Here is a 19,670-nt window from a genome sequence, read left to right on the forward strand (position 1 = left end):
ATCCAAATGCTTGCATCTCTGCTGGGACGGCCGGCAAGGGTACCTGGTTGTTGTGATTGCGCTGGTGGTTTTTATAATGTGGACACCTCTCACCTGGGAACTGGACTGAGACCATGGAACTCATCTCACAGCGAGTCACCAAACAGCTGATAGTAATGGCTTTTGGGCACTATTACCCTTGGCTAGATTCAAGCAAGTGGCCTAGAGGTGAAATCATTCAAAGCTGGTTGCTAATCACCTGAGCCATCCAATCTCCCTCAACAAGGTCACTTAAAGAAGGGTTTATTGCAGAGGTGAGCCTGCGCTTCAAAATTTAGATCTGGATTTTAACTCCGTGTCCAAGTGTGTGAGAGCAAGGGTTGGCAGTGTTCAGAACTGAGGGTTTTTTTTAATCCCATTATAGTAGTTCATCCCAGTATAATTATAGGTATGGGGCCAGATTTTCAAATGCTCAACACCCACAGCTGAGACCAAATTTTTCAAAAGAGATCAGCACCCAATATACTGATCTCTTTTGAAAAATCTGGCCCCAGCTGTGGGGACTCCAGCCCTTCTGCACGGTTAGAATCTAGGTACAGATCCCAAATCTCCCTCCTCCCAGTAAAGTTAAGGGATATTTATGTCCAGGAGCCAAATTCATCCCGGAGTGATTTCTAGGGGTTGGAATGGAATCTGTCCCTAGTTTATCCTTTTCCCGGTATTGCAAAGTCAGTGCAAGAGAGAACAGAGAATGCATTGCACAGGAGACTGCTGTAACAAGGAGCAGTGTCTGTGCACAGTATATTCCTCAAACAGTCTGTGCCTGGAACACTCACTTTATAAATAAAACAGACTGGTTTCAACATCCTGGGTTGGAATAACTCGCTCCTGGAATGGGTGCCTTTGCCAAGTTGGACCTGGGAGTGCTAATATAGGTTAGGGAGGGGTTACATTAAGAGTATGCCTACCCTGCAGCTGAGAACATGCTTCCCAGCACAGGCAGACAGACACGCTAGTTCTCCTCAAACTAGCAAGCTAAAAATAGCAGCATAGCACAGGTGGCAGCTTGGGGTAGCTGCCTGAGGACAGACCCACCCGGATCCCCAGGGTACATACTCGGGTGGCAAAACTTGAGCCACCGCCCATGCTATCCCCTGGGTTTACTTCTATTTTTAGCGCAATACCTCAAGCAGAGCTAGCGCATGTCTGCCTACTCAGGCTGTGAGGCACGCTCCCAGCTGCAGTGGAGACATACCTTTAGGGGTTACACTTACGAACTGCAGCCTGATCCACTGTTGCAGCTTCACTGTGGAAAAAGGGCAGGGCTAGAAGGTACAGTCGGGCCTCATTGAAGACAGAAGTACTGGCTCCACAGGCTGGCACAACTTCAGCAGCTGGTTCCTCTGTCAGTGGCTGCCAGGTCTCCCTTCCGGGGTCCCTGTTCATTGCAGAGAGAGAAGTGCAAATAAAAGTTTTGTGCATGCACAGCACTTGGCCTTTTCACAGACCCCGGCTAAGGGTCTGTGATGCTGTTTGTCTGGGAGCGATGTCACCGATTTCCCCCTGGAAGTTGCCGTTCTGCTTCAACAGCACATTTTTTAAAAAGGGGAAAACTGTGAGCTGTTTCTATGTCTGCTTCCGTCAATGCCAGCCTAAGGCATCTCAAAGGATGGTCCTGCTTAGAGCACTGAGAGACTGAGTGTCCAGTCACCTGGCTGCATCTCCCCAAGTGTATTAACTAGTATGAGATGGATGTGTGGGGCTGATATATCAAAGGCTCCCATTCCTTTTTAAAAATTGATGTACATTGTTGTTGTTGTTGTTGTTATTTATATTATAGTAACAGCCAGAGGCTGCGTGGAGATCGGAGCCCCATTGTGCTAGGTGCGATAAAGGCAATCTAAGAAGACAAGAGACAGAAACAAAGTAGGAGCGGAAGGATGCAGTTGAATACATACTCATTTTATGCCTATATTTGCCATGTTTTCAAATTATTGCTATCATTGGATTAAGGGATCCTCCACTGGTGTTGATCAGTCTACATCAGCAGATGATCTGGCCCAAGGTTCCAGCTAGTCTGGCCTAGGGTGACCAGATGTCCCGATTTTATAGGGACAGTCCCGAGTTTTGGGTCTTTTTCTTATATAGGCTCCTATTACTCCCCACCCCCGTCCCGATTTTTCACATTTGCTGTCTGGTCACCCTAGCCTGGCTCCCTTGGAACCATCATTAACTGGCTGGTTTCTTATAGGCACCAGAGATGGCTTTTAAGGAGAGATGTGAAGGTGTGCCCCACCCTGTAACCAATCCCTTGGGAGTGACCCCATTAGTGTGCCAGGCCCCAAGAACACACACAGTTCCACAGGGGTTGGCCCCAAGACAGCAGAACTGGGTCTTCAGGCACCAGTGAACCCTGTCTCCCTCCATGGCTCCCTTCCATGAATCCTGTGGGAGCCTTGTACTGCGATCCTCTCAGCATTTCCAGCGACCCCAGGCAGCCTTTTCAAAACATTAGTCACCTGATTCATACTGATTCTATCTGTCTCTGTCTCTTCTGTCCTTAGTCCCAGGTGTGTGTCTGTCTCTTTCCAAAGGTAGCTCTTAACCTAGCCACGTGACACCTTTCTCCTTTGCTCTCCATCTGGAGTCTTTGCTCTGCTTCCCTGCAGAGAGGTGGGGGGAAATCTCCTTCCTTTTGGTCGTTGGTTGCTAGGTGTGAATGTCCGGTCCACTGGGATTTCCATTGTCTTTCCAGATCTTCCACTGATATCGGTCGGTTTCAGCCAGTCCTTTAATGGACACTTTCATGCCACCCCGGACAGGTACGTGACATAACACCTTATGTTCCCCGCCCTGCCCCAAGAGCAGCTTTTCAACTCTTTACACTCCATGCAAAGCCACACAAAGCACAGAGGGAAACTGAGGCATGCATAGATATCATGAACATATTACCAAAATTCCCACTTCGTCACAACCCTATTGATTACTTCCGGGAGGGTGCAAGGGAGACAGCATGGGTACATTTGTTTGAGAAACTGACAGAGAGATGAACAATGCCGGCGTGATTGGTGGAGCAGAGGAAGCGGGGAGGGAGAGTAACATAATAAGAGACTAGATTGGACACGTAGGTGGTGCTAAAGAGTCAGTTTCTTCAGGCTTTTCTAAAAATCACTTTCTGCCCCTCTCTCCCTCTTTGTCCTTCCTCTTCCTCCTCCTTGCACTGACAGTGATCCATCCCACATCACTGTGAGCATCTCTTCACTCTCCCAACCCGTCTTTATGCTCCTCTTCCCTATGGTTTCCTTAGCAAGGCCATCAGAAGCCCCCTTGGGCTGCCTTGGGTTTTTGGGAGCTTTGCTTCTTACCCCCAATTCTGCCCTGGTTGCTAGGAGCTTGTCTCCTCCCTGCCACCCCATATCCTGCCTCCAGAATTAGGAGCTTCCTGTCTTCCCCTCTCTTCTCAGACCCTGCCTATGGTGTCAGGCGCACTCTCCATGTGTTTGCAGCTGTCCTTTCGAAAATCCTTAATGTCTGTGCATCTCCATCTCAGCTCTTGTGAAAAGATCTCATCAACTGATATGCTTTAAATCAAACTTTACATTCATATTTTGTGTGCGTGCAATGCACGCACAATCCCTTTCTACTCAGTGCATCTGCTGGGCCTTTCCTTCCCATCCCACGCCTCTGCACACCATCACACTGAAAGTGCTTGTCTGACAGCCATCAGAAATGTCAGCCTCTGCTAACATAAGCTAGGAATAGGAGTTCCCAAGTTACTCCCCTCTGTGCATTCCTGCACTGGAGCTGTCATGCCTGCTGCACATGTTGGGCTGCCTAGCACATAAATACCTGATCTGGCCCAGGACAGTGACTGGCGGTTAAAGGATTGCTCATGAGCTCTGGATCGCAGATGAATGTGGTGATCGGAAGGAACTCAGGCACCTGGTGAAGTGACCTTTGGTTTGGTAGTGGCTGTGAGTGCTGGGCTCCCACATCTTAGTTGGATGGTGACTGTAGGGTAGCTCGTGAGTGTTGGACCATGCAGATCCTGGTTTGCCATTGCAGGGTTGCTCTTGGTGGCTGGGCTGCTGCAGGTGGGTTTTTTTCCTCCTCAGAAAAATAGCAGTGGAACATTTTGCTTTGGGGCAGAAGAAGAAAACAGCACTTAAAAATGATAAGGAGGGAAAAGAAAGACAGGTCAAATATTGGTCAGTCGTCTTCAACAGTGTCTCTTTGATTTGTGTCCTTTGTTCTGAACTCCTTATTGATGGCAATTGTGACATGGTGATCACCGGTAACAACAGGATGCACAGAGGGGATAGCTGGCTTCTGGCGTAGAGGGGCTAATTCTGCTGAGTGTTGTCAGAGAGTTGCACGTCAGCCACTTTGCCGTGTACCATTGGGCGGTAGATAATCCCACGTACTGAATGAATAAATCCACTTGTTGTCAGCTCCCATTAGTGTCACATGCATGAAAGCCTGATGCTATTTAAAGAGACATACGGTGCAAATAAGTCTAAACGCCATGAGGGAACATGTTTACTGTCTGGCGTGTGATGGAGCACCACGTGTGTTGAAATTCCTGGTGTAACACAGCAGTTCTGAGCAGGGGCTACCATGAGCCAGATTAGATGAACTAAGAACCAACCCCAAACCAAACCTGTTCCCTTAAGAACCTTGGAATCATACTATGAGAACAAACCAATGGATCTCCACCTCAAGTTCTGGAGCTGTATTGAAACCGATGAGATTGTTTCACGTGAGGATTCTTGATGTTTCATTTTGGCTGATTGCACATCCTTCAGATTTCATGCAGTGGAGGATCTGGCCCCATGTTACTGCAAGATTTCTAGCCCAAAGACCTTCAGGTCAGCATCCAAAATGCTTGGATGCTGAACCAAAATTCTGAATCCTTTGAAGTTCACCTCACATCTGAACATCTCCAAACTCTGGGAAAGTTCAGATCTGGATTTGATCTTCCTGGCTTGTGTCCATCACCAGTTACTAAGGGGCAATGCGGGGCACTGATAATTGTTTAATTACCTTTAAAGTAAAGCAGGCTCAACACTAAACAAAATTTCAGGCAAAACTCCAAACACCCCAAGTTAGCGATGGTTAGGGGAAGTAGGGCAACCTGTAGCCTACCATCCTACCATGGCTTTATTCCCCCCCCCTCTCACGCTCTCTCTCTCCCTGCTATCTCTTGCTGCTGTCTCAGGTCTGCATTTCACATGATATAGGACCCACTAGTATCAGTGGAGAAAAGAATAGGGGCTCAGCTTTGTGGCATGATTTGGTGCACTTCTACAGCAAGAGAGGAGAATTGCCTTCCCCCCTTCCCCGGCATCCTAAGTATAGGGCTATCAGCTGCAATTCACGGGGAAGTATAGCTGCTAAAGATGACTGTGTAGCGTTTCAGAAGAGCTTGCAGAGAAGCTACCATCTCCTAACGCTTGACAACCATCCAGCCCATTTAGCAAATGCATGCAGCTCCACTTTCCAGGCAGGTGGTACAATCACAAATACCGGGCAGAGGAATGTGAATGAAAAGCAGTTCTTCTGTACTGTTCGGACAGATCCCACCCATGGTTCCTGCTGGCTCCTGTCCCAGCCTCATAGCTACATTTGTGCACAGTATGCTGTGAGTCAAGAGATGAAAGCGTGCAGTGCCTCTCATCACCAAGAACTATTCAGATGAGATGGGCTTAAACCCAGAGGGATGTGAGTCCCTCTGGGGGGTGAAGTAGAGGCGGAGAGGGGCAAGTGAAGGTTTTACATTACTCCTGCTAAGGGTTACACTGCCCTCGTGCTGTTCTCCATTATTAGCCGAGTTACTGGAGCATCCTGACAGCTAATCAGCTTCCTGCATAGATCTTAAAAACCAGAGATTAGCACCTGCAAGGTCACAAGTCAGCAATGTGGCTCTATTAGCCTTGCACAGACTTTTGTAACCCTTCTCCCCAGCTTGGAGGATTTGGGGTGCTGCACAGACATAGTCCGCTGCAAGGTGAGGGCACCCAGGTTGTGTCTGGGAACCTCTCATGGAACCCAGAGTTTGTGTGGCAGATGGATGAGGCCTCTTTTTTTAAAGACTATTATACAAATGTTATTGTGTGTTCTTCATTTACTGCAGACTCACAGACTATTCTTGACTTGGCCTGCTCTCTGGTAATTGCATCTACATTAAAGCAGACACCCCCACAGGGCTCTCCCTTGCCTTGTCCTTGCTGGCTCAGAGCTGGGCAGTGATACATGAGTTCTGCTAGACCAGGGATGTGCAAAAGTGTGCCCAGTAGCTGGCAAAGGTTAGGAGAAGAAGGCAGAGTTGTGCCCTATTTAAGGCCAGTTCTGTTTTGCTTTATTGCTCTTGGGCCACTTGTTTGCTAACTATATGGAGTGCTACTAGTCCCTTCTAATCCATGCATCAATAGACCCACTATTCAGAGCTACATGCGACCTCTTACCCATATCAATTATTGTGGGAGTGGGAGAGTGGGGTCTGGGAGAGCCGCTCATTACTGCAGTGGAAAGTTGAGAATTGAATATGGTTCATTGCAGCTCTGTGGTGCCATGGAGTGGGGGAGGGGGAGGACTCTGCTGTAACAGTTCCAAGGGTAAGCTATATTTAGGCTGCTGGACAGAGATTGTGTCATTCTCTCTAGCTTCCTAGCACACACAGCCTTCAGAGCCTACTTCCATTACATAGCATCCTGACATAGACAATAATAAAAATATAATATTTTGCACTCATAAAGCACCTTTCATCGGATGATTGCAAAGTGCTCTGCAAAGGCAGGTAAGTTTTATTGTCCTCATTTTGCAGATGGAGAAGGTAAGGGACAGAGAGCTCTTGTGACTTGCCCACTGTCACAGAGCAAGTTGGTGGCAAACTCTGGACTGGAGCCTGAAAGTATTAATTCCCAGCCCCCTGCTCTAACCAGTGGGCAGTGCTGCCTTGTAGAATGGACTGTTGACTGCAGTGCAGCGGTGTGATCCTGCAGCAGATTGCCATTCATTGTGTTGAAATACTGTGTAGTGTATCGAGCCTGGCATTCTCCACAGATTTGGAGTCTGAATGTAGATACACCCAAATTCTCCATCAGAATTCAGATGCCAGAAGGTTATTATGCATTTTCCTGCAAAAATAAACATGGGACCCTCCTTAGGCCTGCACCAAAACTGCTGAAGCTGGCACAAGCCAGTTTAATGGAGTGCTTCCAAGTATAAGACTGGGAGAAGCAAGTGAATAGTTGATTTAATGTCTTATTTTCGCCTGTTTCAAGAAGACCAGCTAGTAATATAACTGAATTCTTTCCTCCAAGTGATATCGTCATAAATCTCTGTCTCTTCATGCCCCCATCTGCTCACGCTTTCGGATAGTAACCAAACAGTACTTTGGATGGGTGCTGCCATCCATCACTCACTCATGTTGGATGTATGGCCAGAGACGCCACAACAGGGTTTTTTCAAAAGCAGTGACTCTCCCCTGTGATTAGATATCACGGGGCTTGTCAACTGCAAGGTGTAGCATCCTTCACAGTCATGGGAGCCCCTAAAGGGAGGACTGTAAAGAGAGATAAGGTCAGCTGTTTAGTTCCATAGCCTGTACGGTGATCACACTTCTCATGAAATGCCTTGTCCCTCCCTCTATCCCCTGGTAACCTTTGTTGTTTGTGTGGTGTCAGTCTCTCAGCTCTGGAAAGCTGGTGTGTTGAATGCCAGTGACTGAGCTTTGGGAATGTGCTGAAAAGTTGGGGAGCTTTTCTGTGTCTAGTGTTGGGGACTCAGCCCTGGGAAATATATGTACGGAAAGGTCATTGTGCATGTGTGTGTATGCACAGTGCTATAGAATTGCACTGAAAAGTTAGGTGAGCTTGTGTGGCCAATGCCAAGCTCTGGGGATGCTCTGCATGACCTTGTGAGCCTACAAAACAGTTATTTTCTCATTCTGAAAATGGTTGCATGATTTAGTCTCATTTGCTGTGGGTGTTTGAGATGTCATATGTCTGAATCTTTGATCTTGCCTTCCTCTCCTATTAATGGTCCATCAGGTTTTGGTACTTTTTCCTTCTGCCTGATGGAGTCTGCCTCTGACCAGTCGGGTGCATGTCCTCTGCATGCCTCCAACCTCTGTTCGCTCCATTTATCTCCTTACTTGAGGGTGTGCCAGACCCTTATTCTGAGCCATCTGTCTGTCAAAGTGGAAGGGGATGTTTGCACTGTGGAGGCAAGAGGACACAATACTGTCCCATAGAAGAGCCCTAATGTTCTGTGGATGTATTTTACAGCAGTGGCGTCTCCCCAATGCTAGCAGAAGCAGGACACATGTTTGCAGTATTATTAGCTAGAACTATTCATATAGCATAGTGATTCAAGAGTGTCCATGAGGAGAAAATCCCTTTCTCCTCCTGCCCACCTCCCCAGCTAAAACATAGAATGGGGAATAAACTGTGATGTTAGTGATGAACTCTGCCATGGACAGGTGGGTACATGTTCAGGTTCATCAGGCAGTCATCAGAAAGGCTGGCAATTTGGTTACTGACAGTGGAATCCCACCCTCCCTCCCTGGTCTGACCTGACCTTGGAGAGTGGATTGAATGAATGCAGATAGGCTGAGCTGCCGCTAAGCATTAGAGGGATTTTGCATTCCAGTAGCGGCACGTCACTATCACTGTGGCAAGCCACGCCGTATTTGGGCATCTCCTTTCTCCGAGGTGCTGACTTGGGGTATGTCTACACTACAGGATTAATCCGAATTTATATAATTCGAATTTAGGAAACCGATTTTATAAATTCGAATGTATTCGGCCACACTAGGCACCATTAATTCGGTGGTGTGCGTCCAAGCTACCGTAGTAGCATCGATTTCCAGAGCGTTGCATTGTGGGTAGCCAATAACATCTAATTGCCAATAACATCGAATTGCGGCCACACTAACCTTAATTCGGATTAACAATACCGATTTTGACACTACTCCTCTCGTCGAGGAGGAGTACAGAAATCGAATTAAAGGGCTCTTTAATTCGAATTAAATGGCTTCGTTGTGTGGACGGGTCAAGCGTTAATTCGAATTAAAGCAGCTAAATCCGAATTAAAGTCGTAGTGTAGACCAGGCCCTAGAGACAGAAGGAGGAATTGATTTCAGAGAAATCTTCCTAAAGACAAATGAGTCTTAGGGGGTATTTTTTCCTTAAATGCAACCGTGTCAGACCAAGCACTTGATGAGACCCCTCCAAATATCAACAGTTATCTTGTGAGATGAAGGACATTGGACCTTTGTGGAAGGGATCAGGGTGAACCAGCTTCTTCACAGTAGTACAATAGCTGCATTTTTGTGAAATTGCTGTAGGATAAAACTGCATAGTGCAGATTTCTATTTTCATGAATTGCTTCCTGCTTAGTGGTGGTGATGGGAAGATGATGTCTACGAGTTATCACCACCAATCAATGTGTGTCACTGAAGCTTGGCTCATAGGAGAGTTCTATGAGAATTGCAGTACCACATGTATACTTACACACAAACTGTGTGTGTGTGTGTGTGTGTGTGTGTATCTCTCTCTCTTGTGGAATGTCATTGATTCCACTGCAGCCTGCTAATATATCTCCCCCCAACCCAGCTATGAAATAGATACTTCCTGAGATCACAAGTGTGGAAGTGGATCTATCAGGTGGCTTCTGATTCTACAGAGAAGAATAAACACCTTGAAAGAATCAGAAAGGGACTGTCCCAGAGGCACATGTACCCTTTCTTCCAATGTGAGAAAGGCTGAGAGTTTCACTGGTTTCTCTCTGGGAGACATGACCTCATCACTAAGGCTTGAGAACTACAGCTCCCAAAGTGCCATGCAGAAAGCTCTACCTGCCTGTCAGGAGGAGAAGTTCTGTGCTTAATGGTTGATGGAGGAACATACTCAGCAAGTTAAGGGGCACTAAGAAATAAAGCTACGTGGGGAGAAGTTCCTGGGGGATTGTCAGGTTATTAGGGGATTGATGCTCTGGCACAGCATTGCAGTGTGTTTTGATTGTGAAGATGACGGCTGCAGGGTAACCAGTTACAGTATTTGGGGGGGGCGGGGAGGAAGTCTAGCTAGATTCCATCCATCTTTTGGATGGTTGGCTAATCCTGCCCTGGTGGACTTTTGAAAACTGGTCTTGCACCTATATATATTGCCTGGTTTTGCCTGTACACTGCCTGCCGTAGGCTATCTCTTCACGGCAGAGTTAACTAGAGTTATCTACACTCACCACAAACACTCACTGTGGGTTAATTAACTCCTCGTCAGTTAGCCTATCTGGAGTGAGAGCGGTCACACTGCGATATAACTATCGAGCAACACAGAGTGATTGTATTAGCAGCACAGGGTGAATGTATTAGCTGTTGATGAGTTGTGCTAACTTGAGCTGCAGCTTTTACTCCCAAGGGGCCAACCAACTCTATTTAAAAGCACCATCACATTTGAGTTAAAGTTTGTGTGTGTGGTCAGGACTCAAGTTGGGGGCAACGCTCGATTTATAACTGCAGTTAACTCTGCATTGAAGACAAGTCCTCAGAGTCGCCATGTTTTGGATAGGTCGAGGATTAAGAGAGAGGATGGTTTTGTGATTAAGACACTGGACTGGGTCTCCAGAAATCTGTGGTCAGTTCCTGGGTCTGCCATAGACTTCATATGTAACACTGGGCAAATCCCTTGCTCTTTCTGTGTCTCACTTCACCTGCTGTAAAATGCTAGTACTTCCTTTCTCCCACTGTCTTCTCTGTTTAGACTGTAATCTCTGTGGGCCCTGACTCTCTCCTACTTTGTGTATGTACAATGCCTAGCACAATGGGGCCCATCCAAGGCCCACTGAAGTCAGTTGGAGTTGGGATGATGGGTTAGACCTTCTGTTGTTTGAGAGGCCTGGCATGAGCATAGGACTGTGAGCCAGGAACCTCCTGCATTCTGTGCCAGGTTCTGCAAATGCCTACCTCTGTCCGATCGGGCATGCCACTTAATCCTTTGCCTCAGTTTCCCTATTAGTGAAATAGGGATAGTATTATTTACCAACTTTTATAGGGGAGGGGATGGTGAGGCTGAATTAATGTTTTCTAAAGTGCAGTATAAATGCTAAGTGCTATTATTATAGCTTCTGCTTGTTTGCTCGTTGGTGCATGAAAGGGAGGGTCAGAAGGAGTGGGAAATGGGTAAGAGGGGACAATGTGTGTTATGATTTCTTATGTAACCTTCTAACCTTCGCTTCTATTTCTCTTTTCTCTTCCAGGTGGAGCGGGAAATAGCCATCCTGAAGTTGATAGAACACCCCCACGTTTTAAAGCTGCATGACGTTTATGAAAATAAAAAATATTTGTAGGTATTATTGACTTTTGCCAGGGAGTCAGAAGGGAAATGGAAGGGAAGGAGTTTGGGGGGAGAAATGTTTGGAGACAGCATAACAGTGCAAAGAGACTAGAATAGGATATGAGGTCACTCTAAACTTTGCTGCCCATGTGGCCTGCTATCAGCACTTGATTGAGGAGGGAATGGTTTTCATTTACTTGGTTTCCTCATTCCCCCTTTTCTGCTGTTTTTCCCCCTTTCCAATCTTAAAAAAAAAATTAAATTACAAACAAGCCTTTTTCTATAATATTTAGCTGATGTAGAGGGGCAAAATCCAGGTTTGTAGACTCCAAATTAGACCCGCCTCAAAACTGTTATAATCTGGTGGATAAAATCCTCCAGGTTCTAAATATTTTAAATTAAACCCTCACCAAGAAATTTAATTTGAAAAAGGTCCAAACAATAATAGCTATTGTTTTGTAGGGCCTACTTGTCTACACCCATCAGTGATATTGGTCCACAGACCGAATTATTTTGGCTTGACAAGGTACCAGATAGTTTGAAATTGTTGTCAAACAAACAAGACACATTAATCTTGGCTCAAGTTAAGAAAAAAAAAATCAATGTTTTCCAAATGGAAAAGGGCAAATCCAGAAGGGAGTTAAATGTGATTTCCAGGTTTTTAACAGGGTATTGCAATCAAGGGGAGAGTGTTTAAAACTATTTTTGAAAATCACGTTCCAGCAGTGACCCCCCTTAATGTCACAGCAGTATAAGGGTGTAATCACTGAACCAAGGAATGTGTGTTGAATGGATGTAATAATCCCATATCGACCATACGACCAAGCTTGTTACTGGAGCAATGAATTCCTATTCCAAGAAGTGAGGCCTCGGCGTTCAAGGGTTAGTTTAATAGACCTGGCAGTAATTTCTTTTGGATTCCGAATCCTCCGCTGGGACAGAGCCTGCCCAGGGTGGTGAACAATGGCCACCAGATGGCTTGTCACAGGTGCTGGGTGGAGCTGGTTCCCATGTATCTTCAGCTACATGTTGTGGGCCAGATCCTCCTCTGGTATAAGGGGGCATGACTCTATTGAAGTCCATTGCACCAGCTGAGGATGTAGCCCCAAGTGTCCTGGCAAGCCAGCCTTCTTTGCAAGGGAGGGGCAGTAAAGGGAGTGTGGGATGACAGACAGGAATAGAATTTCTATAGCCAATGCATTCTGATTTAATTGAGGAAAAAGAGATACTGGTGATAAGCAGGGACCTAATCTTGCTCCTGTTGAAGTCAATGGGAAGACTCTTAGTTTATTTCAGTGAGGGCTGGGATCAGACCTCAGGCTTCCTATTGGCTGAGTGAAAAAGAGTCTTTTTCATGTGTGAACCCTTTTTTTCTTATATCTACAACCTGTCCATTGACGGGCTGGGTGCGTTTGGGTGATTGATACAATGTACAAACACCTGGAAAACAAAGGCCAAGCTGAACAGTTCAGGGTGGAGTTGGGATTAAAAGATCATTATTTTTGTGGCATTAACAGTCGTGCATCTCTTTTCTCTTAGTTACAGATGCCTTCAACAAATGGTCTCTGCACATGTGTGCAGATAACTGCTGAAGTAGGTTGCATTGTTACCCCCTCCTGGACAGTGGGATTCTTTTACGGCATGGAGGATGGTGCTGTTTAATGGTTAGAGCATGGAATTCATGCTCTACTGCAAATAGTGTCCCTATGGGTGCTCTACTGTAGTGTGCTTGCGTCCCTGCACTGCTGATCCGAGAACTTCCGTAGCTGTGTCCGTTAAGCCAGCACATCTGCTGTCTCTCCTCATGCCCTGCCATGAGGCTAGCCAGTGAGTGCAGGCTAACCCTCCTCAGTTCCTTCTCAACTGCCCCTGGCTAGAGACGGAGCTATTCGCAGTCCGTTACAACCATTACTCTCGCTTTACATTTCTGTAGCCAGTTAGTCTCCTAGTACATAGTTGTAATTGTAGTTTTCTGCTTCTTTCTTATTTTTCTCCCAGAAAAAATATTTTTAAAAAAGAGACTTTATTTTTTGCCGCTTTTTCTCATTGGGGACCCTTCCCCCAAAAGGGTATGCCCAGTTCATTGGGCTTCAAGAAGTGCCTTTCCTGCAAAGATGTGATCCATGTCACAGACAAGCACTCCCAGTGCATTCGCTGCCTCAGGGAAGGCCACATTCCACAAAAGTGTGGTCTCTGCCAGCAACTCAGGCCCTGGTCTTGTAAGGACAGGGAGCTGAGACAGAAGATCATCTTCATGAAGGCAGCCCTCCGACCCTTTCCGGACCTGCACCAAGAGCCACCTGGCAGACATGAGTCTTCCCCACAGCCCTCAACATCCAAAGGCTGTGGATTGAAGAAACCAGCCACTGAGCCCTCTCAGAAGTCCCCACGGTGAGCCCCGAGCTAGCCATAAATGATCTCCGGAGTGCTCGGTGTCCTCGGTACCATTGGCACCAAGACAATCCCAGCCCAGTACCCAAGGCTTACGAAGATCTACACCGGCAGGTGCCAGTGATGCACCCACGGATCCGATGGGCACAGGTATCGAGTCAGTGGCACCAAGGGACAAGGACAGGAGTAAGCACTCCTCTAAGAAGATGTTACTGGAATGCAATACTCCATTGATACCATCATCAACGCCCCATGCAGCACCAGAGAGATCGGTGTGAGCTAGATCTCCGTCCTTCCCGGTACCACCAGTGGCACTGAAGGATCTCCGTGTAGCCGACATACCGGAGTCTCCTCTTCTCAGTACCAAGACCTCTGCCCTGAGTCTTCATCTGGCACAGGAGTCTTCCCCGCTGCCCTGCCCTGCCATGCTCCGCCGCTCTTGCAGACTCGGACAGCAAACCAGAGGAGGCAGTATTGCAGTACTCCTCCAAGGCTCCCTATGGTTTCCAATACCAGCAGAGTCCCTAAGCATATCCTCAGATGGCCCCACCACGACCATCTTGGTACAGTCAACCATGGGCACCACCGCTGGACTCTATGCCACCACCACTCCAGTGGCCATACTGGGACCCTTGGGCTGCATATTGCCTCCATGCCTCTCAAGCTTCTAGCCCCACTCGAGAACTCTCGAGACGCACCCCTTCAGCACTGAGGAAGAGGTGACCATATCCTCCTCCTCCCCAGATGAGGCCTTTATGCCTCCACCGCCTTCTCTGGCTGATGATTTTCGCTTCTTCCAGGACCCAGTGAAGAGAGTGGCAGACACTCTTCAGATACCACTAAAAGAAGTCAAGGGCATCCACCACAAACTCCTTGATATACTCCATTCATCCTTGTCCTAAAAAATTGCCCTCACTATTAATGAGGCTCTCCTGGACCCCACAAAAACCATATGGCACACCCCAGGATCAGTGGCATCTACCTGCAAGCAGGTGGACAAAAAATATTATATCCCACCAAGGGAGACAGAATTCCTCTTCTCCCACCCTCCACCCAATTCCATCATGGGGGATTGTAACAGTGTTGGGACTCACCACCCAGCCCCCCCACTGGTCGCCCTCGGGAATTAGCTCAGTCCAGCGGAGCACCCCCTCCTGGTGGTGTCCCGTCCGTCGTCTTGCCCTCGGTTGGCGTGTGGACCCGCGTTGCTCCCAACTTGCGGCGTCCTCTTCGAGCCACTGCCCACCGGCAGTGCCCCTTAGTCCATCCTCTCCCCCTTCCGGGGGCGGGGGGTCAATCAGCTGTCTCTCTGTGCCCTGGCCAATGTGGGCAACTGCACCCCCAAAGTCACACCCCTCTTGGCAGGGGGTTGGTGCAGCTCAAGACGGCCACTCCCGTCAGCCGGGTGTAAGGCAAGGGGGAAGGGGGGGGACCCAGGCCCGCCCACTACTCTGGGTCCCAACCCAGGGACCCTCTAGTGGCAGCCATCCTGCCCTCCTTCTCTCCCTCCGTCTGTCCACGTCCCTGGGCCGCTTCCCCTTCAGCCCCTCACACCGGCTAGGCCCTTCCCCTCAAGGCCTGCAGCCTGGCAGACACCGAGCTGGAGTTCCCTTCTGCTCCCCCGAGCCTGCCCAGCGCTGTCCCAGGTGCTAGTCTCCCACCTCTGGAGACAGACCTTCCCTTGTCGAAGGCCTGGGACAGACTGCCTCTCCTCTCCCTGAGCAGCCTTTTTATAGGGCTGAGCCTGGCCCTGATTGGCTGTCTCCAATCTGGGCCCCGATTGGCTCCCAATAAGCCCTTGTCTAATTGGCTGCCTGTCTGTGCAGGCGCACTGGCCTGCTGCAGCCCACTCTCTCAGGGAGTGGGGCAGCCGCCCCACTACAGGGATGCTGTTAACTCTCAGGGCCGTCAACATCAGATGAGGTCTACTCCCTACAATAGGGACTGGAAGCGTTTGGATCTTTTTGGCCTCAGCTACGCTACAGTTTTGAATTGCCAATTACCAAGCCCTATCAGTGAAATACGACTACAGAAACTATTAAAAACTGAACAATTTTATTGAACAGCTGCCTGAGTCACACCACGACCAATTTAAAGCCATTATTCAAGAGGGACAGTTAGTGACCAAAATAGTGCTACAATCTGCCGTCAATGCAGCCAACACAGCAGCCAGGTCCATCTCCACAGCGGTGGCTATATCTGTCAGGTTGCCCGAAAGAGGTGCAGTTGACGTTGAAGACCTTCCCTTTGAAGTCACTAAGCTCTTCACGGAGAAGATGGATGCCTCTCTTCACACACTAAAGGATTCTAGGGCCACTCTCTGCTCACTGGGCATCTACATGCCAGCACAAAAGAGTAAATATAGTCCGCAGCCTCACCACAAACCACGCACCTCCCAATACCTGACTCAGTGCTACTACGAGCCACAGAGGAAGAAAACTAAGTTTCTGAGGCATAAACCATCTGGCCCACAATCTTCTACATCCTAGCCATCCACTTCCAAGCACCAATTTTGATGTGTTGGTCAAAGTGTCAATAGACCACTCCTACAGCTGACCACCGCTATCCGCTGATTTGGCTACCATCTGGCAACATTCTGCAGCACCTGGGAACATATAACATCAGACCGATGGGGCTTACAGATCTATCCATTTTACCTTCCTACTCCCTCTACAACACCTTTCCCTGTCCCTCACGAGATCCTTCTCACGAGAGTTTACTATCACAAGAGATAGGTTGTCTCCTCAATTAGGAGCCATAGAACCAGTTGCTCAACATCTATGAGGCAAAGGGTTCTACTCTCGCTATTTCCTAATACCCAAGAGGAAGGGAGATTGGAGAGCTATAAGAGACCTTAGAGCACTCAACAAGTTTGTCAAGTCTCAAAAATTCAAAATGATCACTCTGCAACGATCATTCCAGCATTGGAACAGGGAGACTGGTTTTCAGCCCTCGACCTTCAGGATGCCTACTTCCATATCTCAATCTCACAGATGATTTCTCAGATTTATCTAGGACAAGACCACTACCAGTACAGAGTACTCCCTTTTGGGCTAAAATCCATCCTGATGTATTCTCCAAGGTTCTCTCAGCAGTGGCCACACACTTGCGCTCCCAAGGGATCATGTTTTACACCATCTGGAGGATTGCCTCTTCAGAGCCCAGCCTCTCCATGAGGCTCACTGAATCACCAAATCTGCAATAGATTTGTTCCCAGAATTGGGCCTACAGATCAACACCCAGAAAACAACCCTCATTCCAGTGCAACATCTGGAATTCAAAGGCACCGACCTCCACCCATTACAGGCCAGAGCTCTCTTACCTCAACACAGATTCCCCTCCTTGGCCATACTCATTGAGACCGTTCAAAACCACTCGCAAATATCAGCCAGACACTGCCTCCAACTCTTGGGGCATATGGCAGCAGACACAGTGGTAATACCACATGCAAGGCTTCACATGCCATGCCTCCAGATGTGGTTCATCTCAGTTTACAGACCAGAATCACACTAGACAAACCCCGTCACTACCCACAAGGATCAAAAACTCCTTAGACTGGTGGAAGGACTCAGCCAATGTTTTCAAAGGGATCCTCTTCTCGCAACCCCCTCCCCCCACAATCGTTGCTTCTCACCACTGATGCATTGCTCATAGGATGGGACGCGCATCTAAACAGCCTCATGATACAAGGCAGGTGGTCATCCATGGAGATATTCTTTCACATCAACCTCCTCGAGCTCAGGGCAGTCAGAAATGCCTGCGCTCATTTCCTTCCGCTGATCAAAGGATTACACAGGTGAGTGCTAACAGGCAACATAGCATGTATGTACACCTCTACCCCGATATAATGCTGTCCTTGGGAGCCAAAAAATCTTACCGCGTTATAGGTGAAACCGTGTTATATCGAACTTGCTTTGATCCGCCGGAGTGCGCCGCCCCACCGCCCCGGAGCGCTGCTTTACCGCGTTATATCCGAATTCATGTTATATCGGGTCGCGTTATATCGGGGTAGAGGTGTACTACATAAATCGACCAGGGAGATCCAAGTTGCCCTCCCTCTGTGCGGAAATGATGAGACTATGGAACTGGTGTATCTCTCACGACATCGGACTGTCCGCGGCTTACCTCCCGGGCACACAAAACCCCATAGTGGACAGGCTCAGTGACAAATTCCCACATGACCATGAGTGGGAGACAAACCCAGCAATACTTCATGACCTGTTCAGGTGGTGGGGGACACCGATCACAGACTTGTTTGCCACTGAACTGAACAGGAAATGTTCACACTACTACTACGGAGCAGGGGTAGGACAACATTCCCTGGGCGATGCTTTCCACCTCCCCTGGGATAGGGGCATCCTCTATGCCTTTCCTCCCTTTCCCCTACTGTCAAAAGTCCTATTGAAAATAAAAAGAGAAGGAGCACATGTCATACTGATCACTCCCACTTGGCTGAGACAGACCTGGTACCCTTACCTGTCACAGGTCGCGATATGCCCGCTGATCTCTCTCCAATCCACTCTGTATCTCCTCTTGAAGAACAGAGGACGCACCCTACATCCAAACCTCGGGATTCTTTGCCTCAAGGCGTGCCTGTTTCATGGTTCCAACACCTAGAGAACTCCTACTCGAGGGATGTACAAGAGATATAATTACACAGTAGAAAGTCCTCGACACGCTGAACTTACCTGCAAAAATGGCCCAGGTTCCAGATTTGGTGTACTTCCCAACAAATCTCCCCAACATGCATGGCTTTTCCACAGATCTTAGGCTATGTACTGACCCTAAAAAGATCGTGACTATCTCTCAACTCTCTGAATCCACCTGGTGGCCACAGCAGCCTTCCACCAGCCAGTAGAGGGATACTCAGTGCTGTCATACCCAACCACTAAAAGATTCCTCCAGAGTATAGTAAATCTTTTCCCACAACCCTGACACCCTAACCCCATGTGGGACCTAAACCTTTCATTGAAAGGACTGACTAGGCCTTTGAACCCATGGCCACCTGTTCGCTTACATATCTCTCTATGAAAACGGCCTTCCTGATAGCAATCACCTCGGCTAGGAGAATAGGAAAATAGCCGCTCTGATGGCACATACCCTCTACATGGTATTCTTTTAGGACAAGGTTACACTCAGGCCACATCCAAAATTCATCCCTAAGGTAACCTCCCTGTTTCACATGAACCAATTGATTCACCTTCCAACCTTCTACCCAAGCCCCACCGAGACAACAGGGAGGCTATATTACACACACTAGATGTCAGGAGAGCCCATGCCTTCTACCTGGACAGGATGAAGGTTTTCAGGAAGTCCCCTAGGCTTTTCCTCCCCTTGCAGAAAGATCCAAGGGCTCAGCAATATCAGCCCAGAGACTCTCCAAGTGGGTCTCGAACTGCATTGGACAGTGTTACCAAGTTCACAATAGGACCCCTCCAGATACTATTCATACACACTCCACAAGGTTGATCTCCTCATCCCTCGCCGCCTTCAAGAATGTCCCTATCTCAAAAATCTGTAGAGCGGTGACATGGGCAACAGTCCACACCTTCGCAGAACATTATGCCATCACTGGGGACTCCTCCTCTGATACCATCTTCAGCTCCACAGTGCTGTCATCTGTAACTGACCCAACTCCAAAGTCCCAGCCCTCCAGTGGTGGGTACTGCTCGGGAGCCACCTACAGTGGAGCACCCATAGGGACACCACTCGAAGAAGAAGAAGTTGCTCACCTTGTGCAGTAACAATGGCTCTTCGACATGTGTCCCTATGGGTGCAACACAATCCACCCTCCTCCTCTCTACTTCTGAGCTCTTGCCAATGACTGTGGTAGAGAAGGAACTGAGGGGGTTAGCCTGCACGCGGTGGCTGGCCTCGTGATGGGGTCTGAGGAGAGACAGCACATGTGTGGGCTTAACAGACACAGGTAGCAAAGTTCTCTGATCAGCAATGCAGGGACACAAG

At 48.2% G+C, this 19,670-nt stretch overlaps 1 protein-coding gene across 3 annotated transcripts in view; it reads left to right on the forward strand.

The window, feature by feature from the left end:
- BRSK2 (BR serine/threonine kinase 2) overlaps positions 1–19,670 on the forward strand; it is a 465,267-nt gene that overhangs the window by 313,030 nt on the left and 132,567 nt on the right. For all 3 annotated transcript variants that reach the window (XM_065403041.1, XM_065403042.1, XM_065403040.1), the window contains exon 3: positions 11,239–11,324. In XM_065403041.1, coding sequence (XP_065259113.1) covers positions 11,239–11,324 — 86 coding nt within the window. The remainder of the gene's footprint in view (positions 1–11,238; positions 11,325–19,670) is intronic.

This window comes from Emys orbicularis, chromosome 4, assembly GCF_028017835.1.
Source record: "Emys orbicularis isolate rEmyOrb1 chromosome 4, rEmyOrb1.hap1, whole genome shotgun sequence".
In the NCBI taxonomy this organism is placed as follows: Eukaryota; Metazoa; Chordata; order Testudines; family Emydidae; genus Emys; species Emys orbicularis.